The sequence below is a fragment of the Perca fluviatilis genome, chromosome 19 (genome assembly GCF_010015445.1).
Source record: "Perca fluviatilis chromosome 19, GENO_Pfluv_1.0, whole genome shotgun sequence".
NCBI classification, from domain to species: Eukaryota; Metazoa; Chordata; class Actinopteri; order Perciformes; family Percidae; genus Perca; species Perca fluviatilis.
The window spans coordinates 33,319,074-33,342,951 of record NC_053130.1 but is presented as its reverse complement, the minus strand read 5'-3'; the positions used below and the strand labels follow the sequence as shown (position 1 = coordinate 33,342,951).

General features: G+C 43.1%; 1 protein-coding gene across 1 annotated transcript in view; it reads right to left on the bottom strand.

Moving 5' to 3' along the window:
* The window catches only part of fbxw4 (F-box and WD repeat domain containing 4), a 76,400-nt gene that overhangs the window by 12,420 nt on the left and 40,102 nt on the right, over positions 1 to 23,878 (bottom strand). Inside the window, exon 6 of the mRNA XM_039784889.1 lies at positions 9,574 to 9,639. Coding sequence (XP_039640823.1) covers positions 9,574 to 9,639 — 66 coding nt within the window. The remainder of the gene's footprint in view (positions 1 to 9,573; positions 9,640 to 23,878) is intronic.

Genomic DNA, 23,878 nt, shown 5'->3' with positions numbered 1-23,878 from the left:
TTTGGCTGAGCTCTAAACAGGAGCCTGGGGACGCACTGGAAAACAGGCCCTCTCGTCAAAAGCCGTCAGACAGGTAGAGAAAAGAAGCCCTGCTGAGGTTTTTACTTGCCAAAACAAACAGAGGGGAGCCACGCAACCTGCTGCCCGTCCACTCAATTTACCCTGCACCTCTGAGCTGGCTGCAGCAGGAATGTGAGCTTTCCTGGCAGAGACAGTGGAGAGGAGGGGCACATCAACAATGAACACCTTCAAAATGCCACATACATGCGTGCACTGCAAAGACAAAACGTCTGCAATTTGTATAACAGAGCGTCCACCCCGACGCAGAAATTTTACTCCGCTCTTTTCAGCGCCAGGAATGTGAGGAATCCCTGCCTGGCCATTTGATTGTAAAAAAAAAAGAAGGGCTCCCTTTCTGAGGGAACAGAGGGGAATCTTGGGAGTTGGGAGTGATGTTCAGGGTCTTTTCTCTTTGATGCTTTTCCCCCCTCTGTGTTTAGCCATGAGCGAAGACAGTGTGAAAAGTTGGGGTGCTGCTCCAATGGCGCTACTTCTGTGGGATCCCCCTCTATATGGCTGATCATAAGACCTCTTTGAGCCGCCGAGATGGAAAAAACAGACACTGAATTAATTGCAATGGATGTGAACAAGAGAAAGCGTTTAATTAAATTAAAATCAAGCCACAAGAGCTCAATAGGAGCCTGGGCTTTTCAACCAGCAGTCGCTGCCAACCATGTGTAGAATAGTCACAGAAAGCAGCAACTACAACTGGACAATGTGAGACTAATTGCATTTATCTGACCACCACTGTGATTGTGATCTAAATTACTATTTAATACCCAAGGACATGTTACTGAATGACTGTGGCTAAGCTAAAGGAGGTTGGAGGCTGTGGTGAACAGATGGTGTTTGAGGAGTTTTTAAAAAATGTCCAGGGATGTAGCATTTCGGATATGTGCAGGGAGGGTGTTCCAGAGGGATGGGGCTGCAACACTAAAGGCTCTGTCTCCGAAGGTACAGAGTCTGGTGTGGGGAATGGAGAGCAGGCCAGTGTCTGGTTTCGGGGTGGGGTGTATGGATGGAGGAGGTCGGAGAGGTACTGGGGGGCCAGGGGCATGGAGGGATTTGTAGGTGAGGAGGAGGATTTTATATGTGATGCAGGACTTAATTGGGAGAGTTTTGGACATACTGGAGCCTTTCTAGGGTTTTGCTGGGGACCCCAGACAGGACTCCGTTGCAGTAGTCCAAACGGGAGGTTATGAAAGCATGAATGAGGGTTTCTGTCACGGAGTCAGAGAGTGATGGCCGGAGTCTGGAGATGTTTTTGAGATGAAAAAAGGCTGATTTGGTGAAGTCCAGGATTACACCAAGGAGGTGGACCTCAGAGGATGGGCAGATGGCGCACCTGCCGTCAACCTCCAGAATGAGATCTCCAACCTTCCAGACTGATCTCATAAAGTGGCGTTTGTATGACACGCCAATTCGTATGACATTTTGGCGTGTTATCAAGACGCATAATCGCTTCTTAGCGTGTTTATCAACGCCGTTCGGCTGCCATTGACCTACATTACGTGTGAATTTTCGCCGTAGCGAGTATGGATGGTTGGGGTGGCAGATGGGTAAAACACAGGACTTTCACCCACAAGAGCCGGGATTGTGTCCTGTGTGTGGCATTTTTAAGCCTGTTAATAAAGCCTTTCCCAATGTTCAATTTTTTTTTTACACGTGTGTGACGTTCTCGCGATAGTACGGCACGTTCTCGCGATAAGACGCCACGTGGTGTGTATGTTTACATCCGCTGCATACAGCGTAGACATACACGTGGATAGCTCAAAATGCGTACAGATAACATGCCATGTGGCTTTAGGAAAGTGGCGTGTATGTTTATGCAAAGTCATGATGCCATGTTAAACCTTCTGGAGCAGTGCCTTGGGGGCCACAACCAAGAGCTCTGTTTTATTGCTGTTGGTTGCCTAGGTGATGTTTATACCAAGTATCATCAAACTTATTTCTACATGAAAAGAATACAAGTTGGATGCTGTTGAGGACCTCCAGGGTGCTTTTTTCTCTCAAAATCAGCTGATTTAAAGAAAAGACAATCTACTGGTAAAGCCTACTAGAGTTCTTCTAACAGCTTGTAAAGACAGTAAAGTTAATAAAGTTAATAGTGTCTCTTCTGATTTAAATGTAAAAACTATTTATTGTTCAGCATATCACTGATCCCTGACTGCAGCCTGTAAAACAGCATTTTTTTTTCTTTGATCTGATTTGAGTCAAAGGGAGAATTATGAGAAAACAGTGAAGACCTGACAGTCAGACAAGCGCCACCACTATTTTCCACAGAGACAGGAAGTGAGTGCTGGAATCCTTCCTGGAAGCTTGCGGTCTCTTTTCTGTGAAGTGGCTGTGGCAGCAGCTGTTTTGCTGGCCGTTGTTTGGTGCTGCAGGTGGAACAGTGTTTGCTTTATGATGTTTTGGCTCAGGTGGATGTTTAATCAAAGGGACACGCAGTTGTGCACAGGGGAAAGGCTGATGCTGGTGGGTGTGTAGGGGCTGACTCATGGGAGGAGAAGAAGGTATCTGCGGTGTCTGAAGCTATCACTGGAATTGATGGTGAGCCAGTGTGTCTACAAGTTACTGAAACATAAAAAAAGTAAAGGACATTAGCATATCTCTTCAGATATTTTTACAACAAATTCTTAACGATTAAATTAGATTTCAAAAACACTTTTTTTTATCAATCATTTATTTGTTCTACCCGTCACCACCATCATAGTTATATTAGCTCACAGTAGGGCTGGGTACCAAATTCAATACTTTTTAGGCATTGACCGAATTGCCTCTGAAGTATCGAGTATTGAAAAAATGCCTCGTCATTCAATACCCAATGTCAATCTCTAAGGAGTAAATCTCATCAGCGTCAGTAAGCCAATAAGCATGCAGGATGCTTCTACCGAGATCTAATAATGTCTGTGATTGGCTGTCTAACATTACACGTCGTAGTGACACGCAACAGAGTTACGCACAGAGATGGGGCTCAAGTAGTAGGAGCTGAAAAAATAAATAAAAAGATTTGTGCCGTAATGTGTAATGGTGTAATTTCTTTTTGTTGAAATGGATTTTAAAAAATCCAACCGTTTAGGAACCGGTATCGAAGTCACGGTATTGGGATCTATACTGGTATCGAACATTTTTGAACGATACCCAGCCCTAGCTCACGGTCTTTCATTTTCTGGCCCACAGTAACACAGTGCACTATTTGGACAAAAGTGCGTGGACCAAGCCTTGAAACCCACATAGACTGTAAAAATAGTGGACTGCCGTTTTGGGTGTCGCCATCTTGGTTTCTTGCAACTGTATGTGTCAATTTTTGATGAGAGAGTGGAACTGGGGAGGATGACACGGCCAGTGTTGTTTATGGATGCAATGGCGCTGCGCTAAGCTAAACGCTAAAGAGGGAAAGTTGCCAATTTTCATCCAGTGAAGATTTACCGGCAGTAAACGCAGATCTAAGGGTATGGGCGGCATTCAACTGCGTATACGAGCACTTTTGTGAAGGTAAAAACAAGCTGGAAAATTGTCCTATTAACTTACATTGTAGCTTGTTTCGCCGCTACTGACGACAGCGTTCTTGCTTAATACTGGACCAATGTCAAAGATTGTTGTTCCCATCAGTCACTTAGACACAAAAACATAGGAAAATAGGGTCCAGGTTGAAAAAAACGATAGTTACTCTTTAATAGCATGGGATGTTTTTTTAAAAGATTTCACTGTTTTGTAAAGATCAGTTTTTCACGAAAGAAAGACATCACTTGGGCTATGGAGGACACATGCTGTATGCAGGTCTGTTACACCTTTTAACCATGTCAATTTCCCTCACCACCTGCAACCTCCAGCATAACCAACCAACCCACCAATCCCTTCCTTCCTTCCTTCACTCTCCCTGTGTCTCCTGTCTTCTCCTCAGATTTCCAGACCATTTGGGAGCAGGAAGCAGCTTTTTGTGTTGTGTTGTGTCGGCCTGTTTTAATTGGCCCAGGTAAAGCTGGGAATTACAGCAGCCTTGGAGGGGATGTATCAGGTTTAAGCCTCGCTTTTCAGAGGCCCCTTATTTTGAACTGCGCCTTGTTCAAGAATAGTATGTTCCCATGCTGCTTTGAAACCTGTGCTTCAGGGGGCCACACTGTTGCTGTGTACATGCTCCAATGCAGTTATGTTGTAAACGGGAGATTCACTGGCTCTGCAAAATGTTTTTCCGTCAGTCTGTTGATTTGACTACACAACTCAAAAGTTTCCTACTTCATGACAAAAGCGCTACCCTTGAAATCTAGATTTCTTGCAAGAGCACAATTTGAATTTGCTCAGCGAGTCACTCTGGCATTCAGTAATGATGCTCATTAACTATGCCCTTGTAGCCGAGCTGCACCAATCACATCGTTGTATCTGATATAGGGGGGCCAGAGGCGAGCTAAACAGATGACGACAGCACTGCGATGTCGAAGTCATTAGTAAACATTGCAAGATGGCTACGGAAGAACACCAGTTGATTGAAACGGCTTTGGCCGCTACAATGAACGAGTTAGACTTGGCTTTTTATCTAAAAGAGGAAGAGAAGACGGCGCTCGAATCATTCCTTTGCAAGGACGACCGGATACGGCAAGAGTTTAATCTACCGGTTAGCTCTGCTGGTAGCTAAGAGTTTAATCTACCAGCTAGCTCCACTGGTAGCTAAGAGTCTAATCTACCGGTTAGCTCTGCTGGTAGCTAAGAGTTTAATCTACCAGTTAGCTCCTCTGGTAGCTAAGAGTCTAATCTACCAGTTAGCTCCTCTGGTAGCTAAGAGTCTAATCTACCAGTTAGCTCCTCTGGTAGCTAAGCGTATGGAGCTCTGGATACGTCGTACCCCGTGTATTGTTGTGATTGGTCGTAGTGTAATTGCGTGCAGTGAGATTTTCAAATGCATGCTTGGTGCCGCCCCTCGAGTTGGGCCATCATTTTCAATACTCATTGCCAGACCCTTAATCTTTCGGATTTGGGTCTGGATTTACAGGCTAAAAAAAAAAAAAAAAAAGCACAGCAACGCTCCAACAATAATGACACTCTTCACCTTATACTGAATCTTTAGGAGCTCATGAACCTACAGCCAGACATTTCACTGTGACATCAGAGCCCACCTGTCTGCGTCTCTGTGCTGCTCAGGCTTCTGCTACCAATAGGTTACTGATACAGTGATGGAGGACATTTACAGACAAACTGTGGCTAACTTACTCCATATGTATATGTATGTATATGTCCATTATAATTACCCATTCAAAAATAGGTCAATGCATGAGTGTAGCAGACTCAGGACACACCACGAAATCACCATTGGATCCTTTTCTTTACTGAGTGAGGATGTAATAATACAACATGTGACAGGGACTGCATCAGTTCACACCCACTTCTCAGACTAACACCATTACATGAGTGTGCATGTTACTATCATATACAGGTATTTCACATTGAGTGTCACACGCTTAGAGTTAAAACTGGGCTCACAGCACGCATCCCCACATCACATCGCAATATTCTTGGACAATTATGTACAATAATTCCTGCAATAGTTATCAGCTACATGAACAAAAGTGTTTATTCACTGCTGCTACTTGTATTCATACTGTACACTGCAGCACAATTAAATTTGTACAATACATTGAAACAATCTTTTTAACCTAATCTGACTTGTAACCTAATCTCACTCACTTCTACTTAACGTTACTTATTTACTGTATACACTTACTGACTTGCTCTTTTCTTACTCTTATTTTACCTTGAATGTGACTGTGAACAACTGCAACTAAATAATTTCACTGAGGGATCAATAAAGTATTCTGATTCTGATTCTGTTTTTAATGCATACATTGTGAACTGACAGGATTACATTTCCCGTGACAAATAAATTCACCGTTGATTGATTGATTGATTAATTGATTGAAACTAAGGTCAAAGATGATTAATGTTTAGGCTGACACTTGGTTTCTTTAAAAAACAAAAAGATATCCTTGTTTATTTATATTTGTAATGTTTGCCATTTCAATTTGTTTGATAAAAAAAGACATATCTGAGCAATGATCAGAATAATACCAGTTGACTAGTAGCACTACCCAGCAAAGAGCAAACATTCTGCATCTTTGAAATAGTTAAAGAGGCCTAATTATGCTTTTTGGGGTTTGCTAATAAGTCTTTCATCTGCCCGTTTTTTATAATGACAAACAATAAAGACTTTTTTTTTATCATCACTGAATCTTGGACTAATCCTGAGGATTGTGCCCCTCTCACTAAGTCATGCTCCTCACAAAGTTTTTTTTTATTTTTCCATCATTTTAAAATGAACTGCCCATTTTATATGTTTTAATCTATTGATCCCCTAGACTGGTTTTATTTAGGAATTTATTGAGTCATCATGTTACAATATGACATAGTTTGTAATCCTTGTTGATTTTATTATCCATGTTTTTTGCCCCTCTTCCTCCTTGTTTACTTGATTTGATGATTTTATTTTTCAGATTTAGCAAGTTAAGTCCACACACTTCACATACAGGCTATTCTTAGGATAGCACGGTGTCACCGACTCACCGGCACTGAAGACACACCTTCAAGCGGGTAGCTCTGTTGTAATGGAAATGCAAATCCCTGCCGTGCTGGGCTGATGTGCCAAGCCAAGCCGAGCCGAGCCAAGCCAGCACATGTGGATGGAAAAACCCTATCATACACCAGCAAAGTGCTGAACCAGTTTTTAGGATGGTGAAGGATTCTCACCTTGCCAGCGACAGACTACTCCAGCTCAGACAAACTCCTCATCCAACACAGGTGGATGATGAATTCTCTGTCTAAAGCCTCGGTTTGTAAAAATGTGCAATTTTTCTATTCTATAGTCTGCTAAAATTAAATATGAAAATATGCACATTCACCTTTTAATGCTCCGATTACTTACAATATATTATGATTTATCATTTTTTAAATATAAATAATATCATTTATTAGATTTGTCAAAGTCATGTATGTATGTTATTCTAATCGACATTACTCCACAGACGGACGTCGGTAAATTAGGGAATGTATTTTGCGCTCCAGGGGGCCGGTTCAGCCAAAAGGAGGCGGTGTTTGAAAAGCGTTACTTTGTGCTATTCTGCAGTTTCAGAAAACAATTCCGCCATTGACCAGGAAAAACCTGGTCTAAAGTCAGTGGCGCTAGTCTAAAGTCAGTGGCGCTAGTCTAAAGTCAGTGGCGCTAGTCTAAAGTCAGTAGCGCGTTATTCAGATGCTATTTTAGGGGCGCATGCTTGGCCATAATGTAGCGTTTGCACAACGCGCATACACTTCTCTCATCTAAATGGATGCAGCAGTTCCCATTTTTGCAAACCATACATAATTACAAAGGAAAATATTACTGAAAATGTGCTTCAGGTGTTTGGATCGGTCAGGAGGCACTTTACAGTACAGTCCTCAAAAAGTCCCAGCATTCTTTGTGGCTTGTTGTGTTTTACACAACATTTCCATGAATCACGGATGTGTTGATGACATAAATGAGGAAATATTAGAGGACTTAAGGAGACGTGATGTTGAACTACGGCGGGATCTGGTCCGGGAGTAATGCGCGATGCGCTCCTGGTGGAGCGGGTGGACGGAGATGGAGATGGAGTGGGGGGGAAGAGGAAGGGGCACAACAGGTGCAGGTGGTGCGTTTGGAGGCCCACGCTCCATGGCTGCAGCAATCCTCTCCAGACTTGAGGAGATGCGCCCGAGGGGCCGGAGCAACATCGCCACCCGGCCAAGACGGGCATTTATTACTTTGCTGCATCTCGCATCGGCAGCTCCCGCTGGCGTGCTCCAGGCAAATCCGCCGTCATAATAGCAATCCGCCATGGAACAAGCGCCCTGCTCTTAAAGGGAATGAGAGATGACGCTCTGATTGGTTATTTTCACGTTACGCCCAAACCACACCTAGCTACTTCAGACCAACCCATTTTAGATTTGCGTCGGGCGCAAGAGTCATTTATCCCGCCGGTATCATAGCAACAGCGGCCGAGATCCGCCCACAAAGCTACTTGCGTTTTGCGTTTCATACTTGCGTTTCAGATCGTTAAAATAGGGCCCAGTGGGTGTATTTCCACTGGCTGCAAAACGGCTGCAGAACGGCTGCGCTCCGACTCCGTCCCAGCTCCGGCGGTCCGCAGCTCTCCGAAAAACAGCACAGAGCTGTTTCCCCTCTTCTCCTCTGGATGAAAAACATACTGGTGGTGGTTTTGTGGTTCTATTCTACGTGAATTCGCGAGATCTCGTGGGTCCTCGTGACTACAGCTGTCAGTCATGGCCGCAGCCGTGCCGCAACAAATCTGGACCTGGTTCGTATTGACGGACGGCGGAGCACGCAGCAGACACGCAGCGGAGCCGGTCTGCAGACGTTCTGCATCCAGTGGAAATCCGGAGTAAGTGAGATCGCTGCAGTCGGCAGCGGAGCAACAAGCTGCAATGTAACCTACCTTTCTGTTTAACCAGAAACAGCTCTGAAGTCACTTAAAAAAGCAATACTTTTAGTGTGTATACAGCCAACATATTTTCACATGTAAATCAGTAAACTTTGTGTTTATTTCAACCAGAACTAGAGTTGTGATGGTTGGGAAAGTGGAAAGACGACACAAAACGGCTTTTCATAGTTTTATTTTGTAGAAGTATATTTTAGGATGCTAAAATTACTGTTTATTTACATGGGTGGGTTTAGTGAACGCAATTTTGCGGATGTTTTTATGTTTAAAAAAAGGATCTTACTCTTTAACAGAAAGAAAGTCGACCTCCTTAGAAATCCTTTCCATAATGTTGTCAGACACTTGGAATATTAATCTGAGTCTGTCGGCAGCAAAACCAGCACTTTCGTGAAGGTAAATACAAGCTGGACCATCCTCACACTATTTCTTACCTGCTGGCAATAGACTTGAGTCAGAATAAAGGTGGAGTCTGCGATTCTGGAGAAGGATTGTTGTACACAAATAGACCCCTCCCTTCAGTGCTCCTCCAAAACATTAGCATGCGCCAGATTTACCGTCCCTCTTGCTCCCACTACCTTTCTCTTTATACATCCATGGCCTTTCCCCTGCCCTGTGTACGAGCTCCAACAGATTAGTGTTGCGTAACTTGTTCCGAGCCACTTTGTTTGCTTCCCATTTACTGACCCAGGGCTGTGTATGAACACACAGAACGGACAGCTAGCAGACTGAGAGGAGAGATTCACTGAATTTGACCAAAAGCGTACAGATTTGAATCGCAGACTCCACCTTTAAAATGTATAATTCTGCATAGAAGCACCTGCAATATTGAATTTATTCCCTTTCGGATCATCGTCTGCCATCTCCTGTTTTGCTCGTGTCATTTGGATTACAAGGCCAATACTCAGGCAGCATTGCTGTTCACACTTTCACTGTATCATTCACGTATCACTCAGCAGGAGACTTGCAGAAACATGTGGGATGATAAAACATCCGATGTCTTACAATGTGCAGCAACGCTGTAGCATGTCAGAGCAGCTTCTTGACTTACCGCTCAACATCCCAGATGCGGAGAGGGGAGAAGTTCTCACAGCATGCGGTGCCTGTTACAAAGGTTCTGTACACAGAGAGAGAGAGAGAGAGAGAGAGAGAGAATCAATAGTCTCACAGAAACTACGCAAAAAAGTGTTAATGACAATAACTTTTGTTTTGATTAACAGATGTATCATTTGGTACAAAGCAAAAAAAAAGGGGAAGTTTGTCCCGCCCAAGGTAACATTTTAAATGCCTCGTTTGGACACAAAAATACTCATTACATTCAATATAAAATTATTTAAAAAAATAAAATGGATTCGCCATAGATCTAAAATGAATGACACCGACAAACAAAAATTCCAAACATTCCTTGACCCTTGAACAGTTTTCCGACTTCATCGGCCTCTGTATTTATTCATGCTTATTGCCCACTAAGTAGTCAATGCATTTACTTTCATTTGCCAACAGTTAACATTATACAAAAAGGGAAAAGGTGATTTTTATAGCATCATGTAGGAGGACACCAACATCTGTCGCCGCTGTCATTTCTTCCCATGAAAGTATGTGTACTTCATTGGTTAAGGATGTGTCTGCTGAGGAGACAGCACACACACCGCCATGTAGGGCTTGTCTACCACTCTGGATTTAACAAAGAATGATTCCCCTTGCTGTCACATAGCAATGCACACACACACACACACACACACACACACACACACACACACACACACACACACACACACACACACACACACACACACACACGTCCCTGCCTCCATCCACCAAACATTGTTTCCCAGCAGAAGAAAAGAGAATAAAACTACAACAGTCGTGATCCTTTGATTGGAGTGGCAGGTCCGAATTAGCAGCCTAGGTATGCACAGTGAATACCACGCATGTGGAGAGGTGGGGGAGCAGTGAAAGGAGAGGGGAGGAGTGCTGTGGGAGTGGGCTGATGGGGTGTGTTTGGGTGTTAGAAGCTATGTAGAGGGTGGGGCGGTGACCAGGGGTGCTGGTGGTAGGGGGGCTTCTGTTGGGCCGGGCCGAGTCTCAGGGCTTAGTGCCCTCCTACGGGGTTGACGGACAGGGGGGAGGGCCCACCTTCTACACACAGACAGAGAGTTGCCGACGTGCTGTTGGCTGGATGAGAATACCGCGGACGTAGGAGACAGAAGCATAGAGAAAGAAATAAACATCATAAAGTGGATGAAGAAGGGAAATCACTACGAAATGTTACATCGGTTGAATTCTTGCAGGAGGTTGGGCAGCTCTGACTGCAGGCCTTAAACAGGGACACATCTGAAGCCAGTGAACACATGAGTTGTAACTTCCAGCATGAACAATGCGTCCAGGCTGATATTCAGCCCCATGTTGTGGAAAGCCCAAAGTACCGTGTCAGATGATGAAGCGACACTGAAGCTACAAAGACTGTTTTAATTGAAATTACAAACATGCTTCTGGGGTTGGGCATCGTTTGGATATTAACGATTCTGATTCCAATTCCAATTCTTCCTTTTGATTCCGGTTCTTATCAATTCTCGATTCTTTGAGTGGTGAAGTTGAAACAGGTCACATGCTTATATCACAAAAAAGAGGAACGTTTTATTTTGATTCAAAAGGTGGGTTGCAGTTTGATGGGGCTTTTTCAATGTAAAATAAAGCCACGCTAGAGCGCCGCTTACTGTGCTACAAGGCTGCAACACAACAAGCGCCTGGTCGCTACGGAAACACAAACTTGCGCATGTGGTCCTGCTCTCCGCCCTGCACTGCCACAACTATTATTAATTCTAGTCATAGTTCGATTATCTTCATTGTTACTATACTGTATATCTGTATCAGGGTCTCTGTGTCCCAACAGATGGCCGCCCACCAAGAGCCAGGGTCTGTCTGAGATTTCTGCCTAAAAAGAACGTTTTTCCTCGCCACTGTTCACTGAATTGAACATGATGACACTAAAGTATGCCTCCGTATCTCCTGCATAGGGACCATGAACTGTTAAGGATTAACAGTTTGTTATTCTTGAGGATATTTGCAGCCTGTAGATAAACCAGATGGCCTTATCTAGTTATGTACGGGTAAAAGAAAATCCCAGAAATTGTTTCAGGGACTGACTGTATGTATATTCAAAGCAGAAACCGCAATTATGTTGACCCCAAGGTTGACTCCCTGCCTGCAAACCACAGTGAGAGGAAGGAAGCTATTAGCGCCAGCTGTGGTAGAGCATAGATCAGGAACATGGTCAGAATGTGACCCGAGTCAGTACCTTCATTTAAACAAGACAACCAGTGCTCCTGTCCCGTTGTCACATTTGTCTTCTACTATTGCAATGTCCGTTCAAAGCATGCGTGTTGGGAAAGGGCTGATTGCTTGGCCTGTGGAATTGCTGCTTGCAGCTTTCTCCTGAACAGCTCTGTGCTTCCCTGTGTCCTGAGAAATACACCTGCCTAGGGCTGGGCGATATGGAGAATATCCGATATCACGATATTCCTGACCAAATACATCGATACCGATATGGCGACGATATTGTAGGGTTGAGAATTGGTGCTTCCACAAAATATTTTTTACGAGATTTTAGATGATCATTACTAATGTGGTAAACAGTTTCAAGTGAAATTATATACTGACTACGTTGACTTACACGCACAAAAATAGTGTGATGTTAATACAAATCTGCTAATCTTCATATGATATACCCTCAAAATGTTTCACAACAGATTTGAGAAAAGTGAGTTAGTATGTGCTTGTTATTATCAATTTAGACAATGTAATTGTATATCACGATATAGGATTTTATCACGATAGGATTCCATTGAAAGACCAAAAATTATCATAATGAATTATTGCCCAGCCCTACACCTGCCATGGAATAGTTGCGTCCCCTAGCGCTTCTATAATATAGGCGTCATTTGCTAACAGCTAGCTATTTGGGACAAGACTATTTCCAGGCACAAAAACATCCACTTCAAAAAGTTCCATCGCTGGGGTCTCATTACAGAAACTTCTTATCTCAGTTTACGATGACATTTAGGATTTTTTGGTATTACAGAAACATGTTTTCTAACTGCATTTTGGGGAAAAGGGTTATTGAGCTATTACAGAACCGTCCTTGAGGAGTTGTATTTACCGACATATATGTATATATACACGCACACTGCACTGCTACCCCCACCACACACACATGACTCCGCCAGTTATTCCTTAAAGGAGTTCACTACTTGTAGAACACATTTTAGTAAGGTAAGAAGGAAGTAAAGTTTATTTCTAGAGCACATTTAAACCCAGCTTAAGCTGACTAAAGTGCTGAACAAAAAACAATAAAGGTGCTGTATAAAATAACATTGAAATGTAAACATAAGTACAAAAAAAAACAAAAAGAGCATTCCTACAACAAGAAGCAACAATTCACAGTTTTCTACAATGACGCATCTCCAGTCTCTCTTTCCTCATCTGTTTTTGGATGAACTGTAGTGGGCGACAAAGAGCGAGCTGTACCCACATACAGTGCATAATATAGCAATTTACATAGCATTTCTAATATCTGTTTTTTTTTTGTCTATGTACTGTCAGTGGACAGTAGAGAGCTGAGAGGAAACCAGGAAAAAGTGAGATGGGAAACGAAAAACAAAGGTCCCTGGCCAGACCCAAACCAGGGTTGCTGCAGTTATTGGTCATTGCAAACACAATAACCAATTACACTGAGTGTTATTTTCAAGAAGAGCCACCATGCAAGAAGCACTTCCTTAATTCTGTCTCACCAATTCTGAAAGAAAACCTACACCCTCGACAGAAATGGGGCCCTCTCTCGCACCCGGCAAAGCCCGACGCAAGTGTCTTTGCTAGTTTAAGACTGACACAGTTGTCAATGTCCTGTCCAGCGCCCACGTCGTTTAAACAAATGCACGTGTGCCCATGGACGTGCTGGTCTTACAGGGAGGTGTGTTCAGGTGCATTCTGGGAGTATTTCTATCTTGAGGCAGTGGGAAGTGATCGCGCCATTGACCAACAAAAAACTGGTCTAAAGTCAATAACGCAGCATTTCATTGTTATTTTAACAGCAAAATAACGCCTAGGCTCGTGCACAGTGCGCACACACTATGCTTGTTACACACACACACACACACACACACACACACACACACACACACACACACACACACACACACACACACACACACACACACACACACACACACACACACACAGGGACGCACAGCAGCACACAAACATAAAATATATTACGGTGCAAATCCTCCATCATAATAGCAATGCTCCAAGGTCCAAACGCGCCTGGCTTTTAAAGGGAATGGGAGATGATCTCTGATTGGTTGATTACATGTTACGCCCAAAACACACCTCTGATTAATGAAGACACTAAGTACAACCCTTTAGAACCAGGCGCCCGGCGCACGGACCCTTTTTTCCGTCGTCAAACTAGCAAAAGTGGATTTGGACACGCCCTAAACGCACCTGCGCCAGGCGCTTCACACCGTGCGCTTAGATGGTTAAAATGGGGTCCACGGTCTGGAGATGTCGACTGGGCCGTATTCCACTCAGTACCCTCTGCAGCAGAAGTTGTATGCCATATTTTGTGGACATTTTCTATTGAGTGTCCCTTCTGTAGATGTTATTATACCACAATACCCCACCGATGCCCTTAATAAAACATTAATAATCAAATGGAATTCATCCGATAGGGTAGATGACTTTTCTAAAAAAAAAAAGAGACGTAAAATGGCTACGCAGCAGTCCATGCAGAAGCAAACAGAGCTGTGACTGAGGGATGCTGACAGTACACACATGTACTGTCAAAGGAAGGTGGTGAGGAGTGGGATGTGTTGGGGGGGTTAAACGGTTTGAAGGATGGGGCTGGGGGGGGAGGCGTCTAAGTACGGCATACAGGCAGCTGTCAGGCCCATTAAGCAGTGAGGCCCATTGGCAGGCCCTCGGTAATTAGTGTTGGGTAAACTCATTTATGGCCCAAATGGGTCGGGTGGGGCCGGGACCAGTATGCTCGGTGGGTGACCTCTGACCCCGCTGACACAGGATACAATAGGGTTACGGTCACACTCTGGACTGTCTGGACCCTATTACTCTCCATTACTCACATTACTCACCCCTCACTGGGCCGGGGCGCTGGCAGAGGCAGGACAGAGGACACCAGCCATACAATGAAAGAATGACTCCCCCCTCGTCTCCCACAGCTCTCTCACCCTGCTCAAGGGCCAACCAGGCCTGATCTGAGGTCAGAGCTTGCACTGATATTATAGCTGCTAAGGTCAGAGCCTCTCTCGCCTAATGTGGGGCAGGTGTCCCCCCCCATATGCGCGCACACACACACACACACACACACACACACACACACACACACACACACACACACACACACACACACACAGTCATATCTCTGACCAAACAGAGTCCCGATCTGTGCCTCCCCTGCCTCCCCCTCTCACTCCTCCTCTCATCATTAGCAGCATGCTGGGCCTTTGCTGCCGTTTGGGTAACCTCATCAGCTGGCTGTATTATCTAAGGGCCTGTGTGGCAGGGTCACACAAACTAACTCAGTCCTCAGTGGGAACCCAGCCCCACACACACACACACACACACACACACACACACACACACACACACACACACAGAAGCACAAATATGAAGAGACACATCTATACACATTCACAACACTCATTCATGCATGCTCAATCATACAGGCTGAAGCAAAGACATGGGCAGCAATAACACACCCACACACACACACACACAGAGTACAAAGTGTGAGAGCCCCTGCTGGGAGTTAAGTCTAACAGTACCAACATTGTTAGCTCCAAATTAACAAACTGACCGCGCAGTAGGGATGGGCATCGAGAACTTGTACTAAACTGGTCGGTTCTGGGTTGGTCGGTACCGAGGTAGCGATAAGCTCCCGGACAAAAGATCCTTCTATCAATTTTTATGTAACGCTGCCGGGCGCTCGCCGAGTCTGAGCATCTGGGAATGATTTTTAAACTAAAATGTGTTTACAGGCTATACAACAAGTAGCGAACTCCTTTGAGGAATAACTCAGCGCATATATCAAGTCATTTTATTTGTATAGCACATTTAAACGAACAACAGTTGATCCAAAGTGCTTTACAGGTAGAGCAGGGAAGGCAGAAACAGTATGCCTTATAGATACATAATCAAGTGTGCAAAGTTCCACGAATATAGCTACGCAAAGGTAAATTCAAATAATGTAGCATAGAATAAAACAACAATGGAACAAAATGTGCAAATACAAAAGATATGAAAAAGTTGAGTTCAGTTCATAGAATCTTAAAAAAAAAAAAAAAAGTTTTAAGAGTTAAAAAGCAAGAGAGTAAAAATGGGTCTTCAGGTTTGATTTCAAACTGGCAATTTTATTACAGGATTTGATATGGGGTGGGAGGGCATTCCAGATTTTGGGGGCTACTACAGAAAAGGCTCGGTCCCCTCTGGTTTTTAGGCGTGTCTGGGGGATGACGAGGAGTTGTTGGGTTGTGGACCTGAGTGTCCTGACAACATACAGTGCCTTGCGAAAGTATTCGGCCCCCTTGAACTTTTCGACCTTTTGCCACATTTCAGGCCTCAAACATAAAGATATAAAACTGTAATTTTTTGTGAAGAATCAACAACAAGTGGGACACAATCATGAATTGGAACGAAATTTATTGGATATTTCAAACCTTTTAAACAAATAAAAAACTGAAATATTGGGCGTGCAAAATTATTCAGCCCCCTTAAGTTAATACTGCATGTCGCCACCTTTTGCTGCGATTACAGCTGTAAGTCGCTTGGGGTATGTCTCTATCAGTTTTGCACATCGAGAGACTGACATTTTTGCCCATTCCTCCTTGCAAAACAGCTCGAGCTCAGTGAGGTTGGATGGAGAGCGTTTGTGAACAGCAGTTTTCAGTTCTTTCCACAGATTCTCGATTGGATTCAGGTCTGGACTTTGACTTGGCCATTCTAACACCTGGATATGTTTATTTGTGAACCATTCCATTGTAGATTTTGCTTTATGTTTTGGATCATTGTCTTGTTGGAAGACAAATCTCCGTCCCAGTCTCAGGTCTTTTGCAGACTCCATCAGGTTTTCTTCCAGAATGGTCCTGTATTTGGCTCCATCCATCTTCCCATCAATTTTAACCATCTTCCCTGTCCCTGCTGAAGAAAAGCAGGCCCAAACCATGATGCTGCCACCACCATGTTTGACAGTGGGGATGGTGTGTTCAGGGTGATGAGCTGTGTTGCTTTTACACCAAACATAACGTTTTGCATTGTTGCCAAAAGTTCGATTTTGGTTTCATCTGACCACAGCACCTTCTTCCACATGTTTGGTGTGTCTCCCAGGTGGCTTTTGGCAAACTTTAAAACGACACTTTTATGGATATCTTTAAGAAATGGCCTTTGCTTCTCGCACTCTTCCATAAAGGCCAGATTTGTGCAGTATATGACTGATTGTTGTCCTATGGACAGAGTCTCCCAGCTCAGCTGTAGATCTCTGCAGTTCATCCAGAGTGATCATGGGCCTCTTGGCTGCATCTCTGATCAGTCTTCTCATTGTATGAGCTGAAAGTTTAGAGGGACGGGCCGGGTCTTCGTAGATTTGTAGTGGTCTGATACTCCTTCCATTTCAATATTATCGCTTGCACAGTGCTCCTTGGGATGTTTAAAGCTTGGGAAATCTTTTGTATATCCAAATCCGGCTTTAAACTTCTCCACAACAGTATCTCGGACCTGCCTGGTGTGTTCCTTGTTCTTCATGATGCTCTGCTGCGCTTTACACGGACCTCTGAGACTATCACAGAGCAGGTGCATTTATACGGAGACTTGATTACACACAGCTGGATTCTATTTATCATCATTAGTCATTTAGGTCAACATTGGATCATTCAGAGATCCTCACTGAACTTCTGGAGAGAGTTTGCTGCACTGAAAGTAAAAGGGGCTGAATAATTTTTGCACCCCACTTTTTCAGTTTTATTTTGTTAAAAAAGTTTGAAATAGCCAATGAATTTTGTTCCACTTCATAATTGGGACCCACTTGTTGTTGATTCTTCACAAAAAATTACAGTTTTATATCTTTATGTTTGAGGCCTGAAATGTGGCAAAAGGTCGAAACGTTCAAGGGGGCCGAATACTTTCGCAAGGCACTGTATGTGCAATATAATGTAAGCAAGTGAGAGAGAAAAAGAGTGTGTGTGACGGTGAAGTTAGCAGTTAGTTGTGAATGTAACATTAGCAGTGCAGTGTGTGTGTGTGTGTGTGTGTGTGTGAGAGAGATGGCAGTAAATATTAAGCAATAAGGTTATAGCTGTGAACATAGCCGAGTAGTCTCTGTACAGTTTAGGTTGAATTAGTCGGTGAATAAATGCAACAACTCCTTAAGATAAAAGACCAAGTTCCATCTGATGCCTATATGTAACTTTTGAATGTCGTTTTCCATCAAAAGTTGTATCGTATCTGATGATCATAAATGACCTGTAACAGCAAATGAGACTTACAGTGAAAAACGCTATTTTTACATGATTTACGGCAGGTAGACGGCGCCACAGTAAGACATTCTGAAGGGTCACAGACTTCGGTGTAACACCAGAAAAGCCTGTGTTACTGTATCCAGCCACATTTCTTTATATAGGCCTAATTGTATTTTTATTTTATTTTAGAAGCTATCTGCTGTAGTTATGGCTGATACTGGGGCAGGGCCATCACAGGAAAGAAGGAATTTAAACGAAAAACAACTAAAAGCTGAAAGGGAGAGTGAAAGACGACGGGCGAAACCGAGTCAGTCTGGGTCGGGCTGTCAACAGATGGAGACAATTACGGGATTGTAAATGATTCAAAACCGACCCGAATGGGCCCTCAGGTTATGTTATATGTCTATTGCATTCATAAAATAACTTTACAAAGCACAATGTGGCTGTATATCAGTAACAGACATTAAATTATGTCCCTTCCATTTAGCGCAGACGTTTTATTCCTTTTAGTCCGTTTGTGTTAGCCTACTATTTTCTTTTCCTTTTTCCCTGTACCTGTGTCAAGCGTCCTTGGGATTCATGAAATGCCCTATACATATATACTTATACTCTATATTATATATACAACCCCAAATCAGAAAAAGTTGGGACTATTTGGGGAAAACACAAATAAAAAAAGAAATTAGTGATTTCTAAATGTACTTGTATTTCATTGCAGACAATGTGAACACAAAATATTTCATGTTTTGTCTGGTCAACATAATTTAATTTGTAAATATACATCCTTTCCTGTCATTCAGACCTGCAACACATTCCAAAAAAGGTTGGGACAGGAGCAATTTAGGGCTAGTAATCAGGTAAATTGGTTAAATAATGATGTGATTTGAAACAGGTGATGTCAACAGGTGATTGTAATTATGATTTGGTACAAAAGCAGCATCCAAGAAAGGTCTAGTCCTTTAGGAGCAAAGATGGGCCAAGGATCGCCAGTTGACCAACAAATACGTGAGAAAATTATTGAAATGTTTAAAAACAATGTTCCTCAAAGAAAGATAGGAAGACATTTGCTTATTTCACCTTCAACAGTGCATAACATAATTAAAAGATTCAAGGAATGTGGAGGAATTTCAGTGCGTAAAGGACAAGGGCGCAAGCCTAAGCTGAACAACCGTGATCTCCGATCCCTCAGACGGCACTGCATCAAGAATCGTCATTCATCTATAAGAGATATCACCACATGGGCTCAGGACTACTTTGGCACACCTTTGTCAAGTACCACAATACGTAGTTACATCCACAAATGCCAGTTAAAACTGTACTGTGCCAAAAAGAAGCCTTATGTTAACAGTGTCCAGAAGCGCTGCCATCACACAGTGGAAACGTGTACTGTGGTCAGATGAATCAGTATTTCAGGTATTTTTTGGGAGAAATGGACGCCGTGTGCTCCGGACCAAAGAAGAAAAGGATCATCCAGACTGTTACCAGCAACAAGTCCAAAAGCCAGGGTCTGTCATGGTATGGGGTTGTGTCAGTGCCCTTGGCAAAGGTAACTTGCACTTCTGTGATGGCACCATTAATGCTGAAAAGTATATAGAGATTTTGGAGCACAATATGCTGCCTTCAAGAAGACCTCTTTTCCAGGGACATCCATGCATATTTCAACAAGATAATGCAAAACCACATTCTGCACACATTACAAAGTCCTGGCTGCGGAGGAAGAGGATATGGGTACTTGACTGGCCTGCCTGCAGTCCCGACCTGTCTCCAATAGAGAATGTGTGGCGCATTTTGAAGCGCAAAATGCGACAACGATGACCCTGTACTGTTGCCCACCTTCAGACTTGTTTTCAGCCAGAATGGGACAAAATTACACCTGAAACACTTCATCACTTGGTGTCTTCAGTCCCTCAACGTCTTTTAAGTGTTGTGAAAAGGAATGGCAACATTACAAAGTGGTAAATGCTTTACTTTTACAACTTTTTTTGAAATGTGTTGCAAGAACCAAAATAGGAATTTTGTTTTTTTGAAAAAAAAAACAAACAATAAAAATCATGAGGAACACATTAAATGATGTACTGTTGTATGGTCTGCAATGAAATACAAGTCAAAGTACATTTAGAAATCACTACTTTCTTTTTTATTTGTGTTTTCCATACTGTCCCAACTTTTTCTGATTTGGGGTTGTATATACTCTTAACTCTTAATGCTTTGCCTCATCACACAGTGACAGGGATACCCGGTTTATCTCACGATACATCCAGGCTAAGTTACCGTATGTAACACTTGAAATGCAACGATAATAATGATTTAATAATTCATTACATTTATATAGCGCTTTATCATAGACACTCTCTAACATCACCAATGTGCAGCACCCACCTGGAGCAGCCTTACGACGCCAGACGCTCACCACACATCAGCTTGGTAGAGAGGGAGGGGAACATATTTTTAGTGGTGGGCATAACCAGAGCACCCGGAGAAAACCCACACAGACACAGGGAGAACATGCACACCTCCACACAGAAAGGCCCGGGATGAGCAGGGTTCAAACCCGGTACCTTCTTGCTGTGAGGCCACAGTGCTAACCATTGGGCCACCGTATTCTCTTATAGCAAATGAATGATGTTCTGTCTGAGAAAAACATTCATCGCAACTATATGACCTCCCGGTAACACTAACGGTAATACAGCACCGTAAAGAAAATATATTTACGAAGGCAGTTGTGATAAAAACACTAGCGCTTTTGTCCAAAGCGGCCGCTAAAATCAAGACAAACTGAAAGTTACATATAGCCACTTTGAAACAGCCTACATGTCAAGTCTTATGTTTTACAGTACCTGGAAGACTCACCTTTTAGTGCCTCCAATCAAATCATCAAATGTCCGATTTTCACAAAAAGTGTGTGTCCTTATAATAGTTCACTAACAAAATACTACTTACTCAGTAGTAGCTGTTAGCTGAACTGGTGATTGCACCGCACAACAATAGAAGAAGCAATGTGAGAGTCTGTCATGATCTTTGTGTTCATATCACTCTCCCCTGGGAGTTATCACACAAAAATTTAAAAGATTAAAAATAAAAATATTACGGTGCAAATCCTGCACCATAATAGCAATGCTCCAAGGTCCAAACGCACCTGGCTTTTAAAGGGAATGGGAGATGATCTCTGATTGGTTTATTGCATGTTACGCCCAAAACACACCTATGATTAATGAAGACACTAAGTACAACCCTTTTGAACCATGCTGGGCGACAAACTAGCAAAAGTGGATTTGGACATTTGGCCTGAAACGCACCTGCGCCAGGTGCTTCACACCGTGCGCTTAGATCGTTAAAATACGGACCATGGTGTTCCTGTTACTCATGGCTCTGTATACAGTACAGGCCAAAAGTTTGGACACACCTTCTCATTCAATGCGTTTCCTTTATTTTCACGACTGTTTACATTGTAGATTCTCACTGAAGGCATCAAAACTATGAATGAACACGTGGAATTATATACTTAACAAAAAAGAGTGAAATAACTGAAAGCATGTCTTATATTTTAGATTCCTTAAAGTAGCCACCCTTTGCTTTTTTGATAGCGCTGCAAACCCTTGGTGTTCTCTCAATGAGCTTCATGAGGTAGTCACCTGAAATGGTTTTCACTTCACAGGTGTTAAGGTTAATTAGTGGAATTTTTTTCCCTTATTAATGGGGTTGGGACCATCAGTTGTGTTGTGCAGAAGTCAGGTTGATACACAGCCGACAGCCCTATTGGACAACTGTTCACAAGACAAGAATTCATATTATGGCAAGAACCAATCAGCTAAGTAAAGAGAAACGAGGGGCCATCATTACTTTAACAAATGAAGGTCAGTCCACGACGGAAATTGCGAAAACTTTGAATGTGTCCCCAGTGCAGTCGCAAAACCATCAAGCGCTACAATGAAACTGGCTCACATGAGGACCGCCCAGGAAAGGGAAGACCAAGAGTCACCTCTGCTGCTGAGGATAAGTTCATCCGAGTCACCAGCCTCAGAAATCCCAAGTTAACAGCAGCTCAGATTAGAGACCAGATGAATGCCACACAGAGTTCTAGCAGCAGACACATCTCTAGAACAACTGTTAAGAGGAGACTGCGCGAATCAGGCCTTCATAGTCAAGTAGCTGCTAGGAAACCACTGCTAAGGAGAGGCAACAAGCAGAAATGATTTGTTTGGGCCGAGAAACACAAGGAATGGACATTAGACCAGTGGAAATCTGTGCTTTGGTCTGATGAGTCCAAATTTGAGATCTTTGGTTCCAACCGGCCGTGGTCTTGGGGCGACGCGAAAAAGGTGAACGGATGGATTCTACATGCCTGGTTCCCACTGTGAAGCATGGAGGAGGAGGTGTGATGGTGTGGGGGTGCTTTGCTGGTGACACTGTTGGGGGATTTATTCAAAATTGAAGGCATACTGAACCAGCATGGCTACCACAGCATCCTGCAGCGACATGCCATCCCATCCGGTTTGCGTTTAGTTGGACCATCATTTATTTTTCAACAGGACAATGACCCCAAACACACCTCCAGGCTGTGTAAGGGCTATTTGACCAAGAAGGAGAGTGATGGAGTGCTGCGCCAGATGACCTGGCCACCACAGTCACCGGACCTGAACCCAATCGAGATAGTTTGGGGTGAGCTGGACCGCAGAGTGAAGGCAAAAGGGCCAACAAGTGCTAAGCATCTCTGGGAACTCCTTCAAAACTGTTGGAAAACCATTTCAGGTGACTACCTCTTGAAGCTCATCAAGAGAATGCCAAGAGTGTGCAAAGCAGTAATCAGAGCAAAGGGTGGCTACTTTGAAGAAACTAGAATATAAGACATGTTTTCAGTTATTTCACACTTTTTGTTAAGTACATAATTCCATATTTTTTATGTGTTATCATATTTTGTGCCTTCAGTGAGAATCTACTTAAATCAATCGTGATAAAAAAAAAAAGGAAACTCATTGAATGAGAAGGTGTGTCCAAACTTTTGGCCTGTACTGTACTACAGTATTTTTCCCTTTTATTTGTTCTTACCTTGGGTAGCGTGATGTAATCATGTTCAACAGAACTGAAACTAAAATGCTGAGACAACCCCCTTGGTCTGATTGTCAACCATCATAGGCAGGGTAAGGTATTGTTCCATAGCCTTGCTTGGTTGGTTATAGTTTAGGATTCTTGATTGCTATTTTATACTTATGCAATAGAACATGAAAATATCAATGACACTGCCTCCTTTGTGTGTTTGGCTCTATTAAAACAAATATGGAAAAAAAATATTTTGTTATTTAAAAAATAAGTGATTTTCACTGAAAATTAGGCCCTATGTTCCCACAGCCCTATGTTCCCACATTTCTAAGATTCTTTTTCCAAAATTAAGCCCTATGTTCCCACATTAAATTTTTCATAAATTAGTATCAGATTTTATCCCCCTTTCTCCCAATTTGGTAGCCAATTACACCCAACCTATTATCCAGTAGCAATGGACTACAGATGGAATGTAACCCTAACATAGGGCCTAATTTTTAAGAATAATCTTAGAAATGTGGGAACATAGGGCCTAATTTTAAGAATAATCTTATAAATGTGGGAACATAGGGCCTAATTTTCGGTGAAAAAAGAAATTCTTAGAAATATGGGAACATAGGGCTGTGGGACCATTGGGCTGACCCCGGCAGAACAACCCAACAGCACAAGTCAGGCTCGCCCGATGATGGCCGTACTGCACAATTTTGTTGTTTGTTTGCCAACCGAGGGGAGGGATACAAAATGTTTTAGAAAAGGATGTGAACTCAAATTGTCCCCACTTGTCAAATTGGT